Here is a 2,350-nt window from a genome sequence, read left to right on the forward strand (position 1 = left end):
TGGCCCCTTTCCTGGCATGCTACCCTACCTTCCTTGGCTTCTCTGCTCCTGCTTCCCCTCCCTGAACTCTCTGGTCCTCAGCTGCTCCTGGGGTCTCTCCCCGGGTCTGCTCCTCCTATGAGGGCATTCTTTGAATTCTATCATTAACCTTCCTCCTCTTTTTGCTAGCTCAGTTCTCTCCACAGTTGTTTTCACTTATTCATCTGTTTCCTGGCCTTCAAGTACCTGTGTGTGTGTTTGTATGTGTGATCTCCAAACCTAACCTCACTCTTTTTTTGTTGTTGTTCATTTTGAGACAGAGTTTCACTCTGTCACCCAGGCTAGAATGACATAGCCTCAACCTAGCTCACAGCAACCTCAAACTCCTGGGCTCAAGTGATCTTCCTGCCTCAGTCTCCCAGGACTTAGGTGCCTGCCACAACACCCAGCTGGTTTTTCTAATTTAGTAGAGTCAGGGTCCTGCTCCTTCTCAGGCTGGTCTCAAGCTCCTGAGCTCAAGGGATCCTCATCCCTTAGCCTCCCAGATGGTAGGATTATAGGTGCGAACCACTGGAAATGGCCCCTAACCTCACTCTTAATGCGTGTATGATCTCCAACCCTGACCTCATTCTTAATTCCAGCCCCATAGCCCCCTCAAACTGAACACAGCTAAAACTTCATATTATCATCCCTCCTCCCCAGCTGCACCTCCTTCTGTGCTCCCCAACTTGGTCAATCATTCATCTCTCTCACCTCCATCGCTACCTTGCTTAGGTCGCATTTCTTCAATATTTTTAGTATTCGCTTTGCCTTGGCTGTATCACTCGCCTGACTCTATCCCTCCTCGCTTCTTGATATCCCATCATTATAGCTTCGTACACAGCCTTCCCTGTTCTATTTTCTGTCCTCTCCCACAGGCTGTCTCTAGACTTACCCTCCTAAAAATAGTTGGCTGGATTACTACTATTTTCTCTTCAGAAACCTGTGATCTTTCTCTATTGTCTAGAAAGTCCTGTCTTCACAGTATGTTGTTAAATGCCTTCACACTCTGCTTCCAAATGGGGCCCCTAAATACATCTCCCGCAGTGGCACTCCAGCATGTCAGGCACCTCATGTTAGCCACACAGGGCCATTCACATTCCCCCGACTCGCTGACTACTCTGAGGCTTCTGTGCCTTTGCATCCATCTTCCCTCTGTTTTCCCCTTGAAATACCCCTTTCTCCATCAAGGATCAAATAAAGTACTTCCTCCTTCCTCCTCTGTGAAGCCTTTCTGAATCCACCAAGTCTGAATTATTAATAATCATTCTTCTCTGTTCCCACAATCCCCCTGATACTCTTAAGTCATTCTCCCTGGCATTGTGATTAGTTACTTATACATCTGTCCCCACATATTTTAATTTTAAGCCTCCGGAGGGCTGTGAGCATGCATCATTCATACTTAGAGCCTTCATTTGAAAGTCCCTAATAAACACATCCTGTACTGATAGGAACTCTCTGAGTCTTCCTGTTTGTGCCCACCCACACAGTACTCATTTACTGCCTGGCAGTCCAGCCTGTGTATACGTGACATAGCTCTCCAGGAAATGATAACTTGGCTATGTTCACTTTCATATCTCCGCCTCACCTGTCATAGTGTCTTGGAGCTAACAAATGCTACATGAGTGAGCATAGATAAGTGGTGCATTTTAGAGAACCAGGGACCATATTACCGGTTAAATTTGCTACTCAAACCTCTCCATTTGAAATAGCTCTTTCTGACAGTAGCCATGTCCTAATTAGTCCCCCACAGAATGTGTGTGTGTCTGAGTGTGGGTACGAGCATGTGTGTACAACGATGCATGTTACTACGTGCTGTAAGGTACAGCCTGATGGTCTGTGAGTCAAATTTTTTATAAGCCTGTGATCCTATGGAAGACATCAATAGTTAGTGCCAATACTTTTTGTTGGCCAAGGTTGGAGTGGAGGGAGACAAAACATTTGTGAGTACATATAGACTTTCGTATATCAGGTTTACTTAAAACGAGGTATTCTATAATATTCGGTCAGCTAACACAGATGTCTGCCCACCCTTTCTCAAAGGAGATCCAGCTCAAAGTTGATTGGAAAATTGGACCGTGTAAGACAGGATAATGATTCAATTTTTATTCCCTTTTTCTCCTATAGGGAATTTCACTAAGCCAACACAGAAATTAAAAGAATTTTTTCACAGTGAGGAGGTGGGAATTGAAGAAGTCTGTACCCTTGCAAGTGGAGTCAGACTGAAAAACTTGTCACCCCCAGCATCATTAAAAGGTAAGAAAATTTGGGCAGTGTCTGTGGCTCCGTGAGCAGGGTGCTGGCTCCATATACCGAGGGTGGCAAGAGAATC

At 45.3% G+C, this 2,350-nt stretch overlaps 1 protein-coding gene across 1 annotated transcript in view; it reads left to right on the forward strand.

Annotated features, from left to right (window-relative positions):
* ADCY10 (adenylate cyclase 10) overlaps positions 1-2,350 on the forward strand; it is a 64,266-nt gene that overhangs the window by 31,443 nt on the left and 30,473 nt on the right. The window contains 1 exon segment of the mRNA XM_023510783.1: positions 2,146-2,274. Within this exon segment, the coding sequence (XP_023366551.1) occupies positions 2,146-2,274 (129 nt within the window).

The sequence above is a fragment of the Otolemur garnettii genome, unplaced genomic scaffold (assembly GCF_000181295.1).
Source record: "Otolemur garnettii isolate 467f Iridium unplaced genomic scaffold, OtoGar3 scaffold00016, whole genome shotgun sequence".
Classification (NCBI taxonomy): domain Eukaryota; kingdom Metazoa; phylum Chordata; class Mammalia; order Primates; family Galagidae; genus Otolemur; species Otolemur garnettii.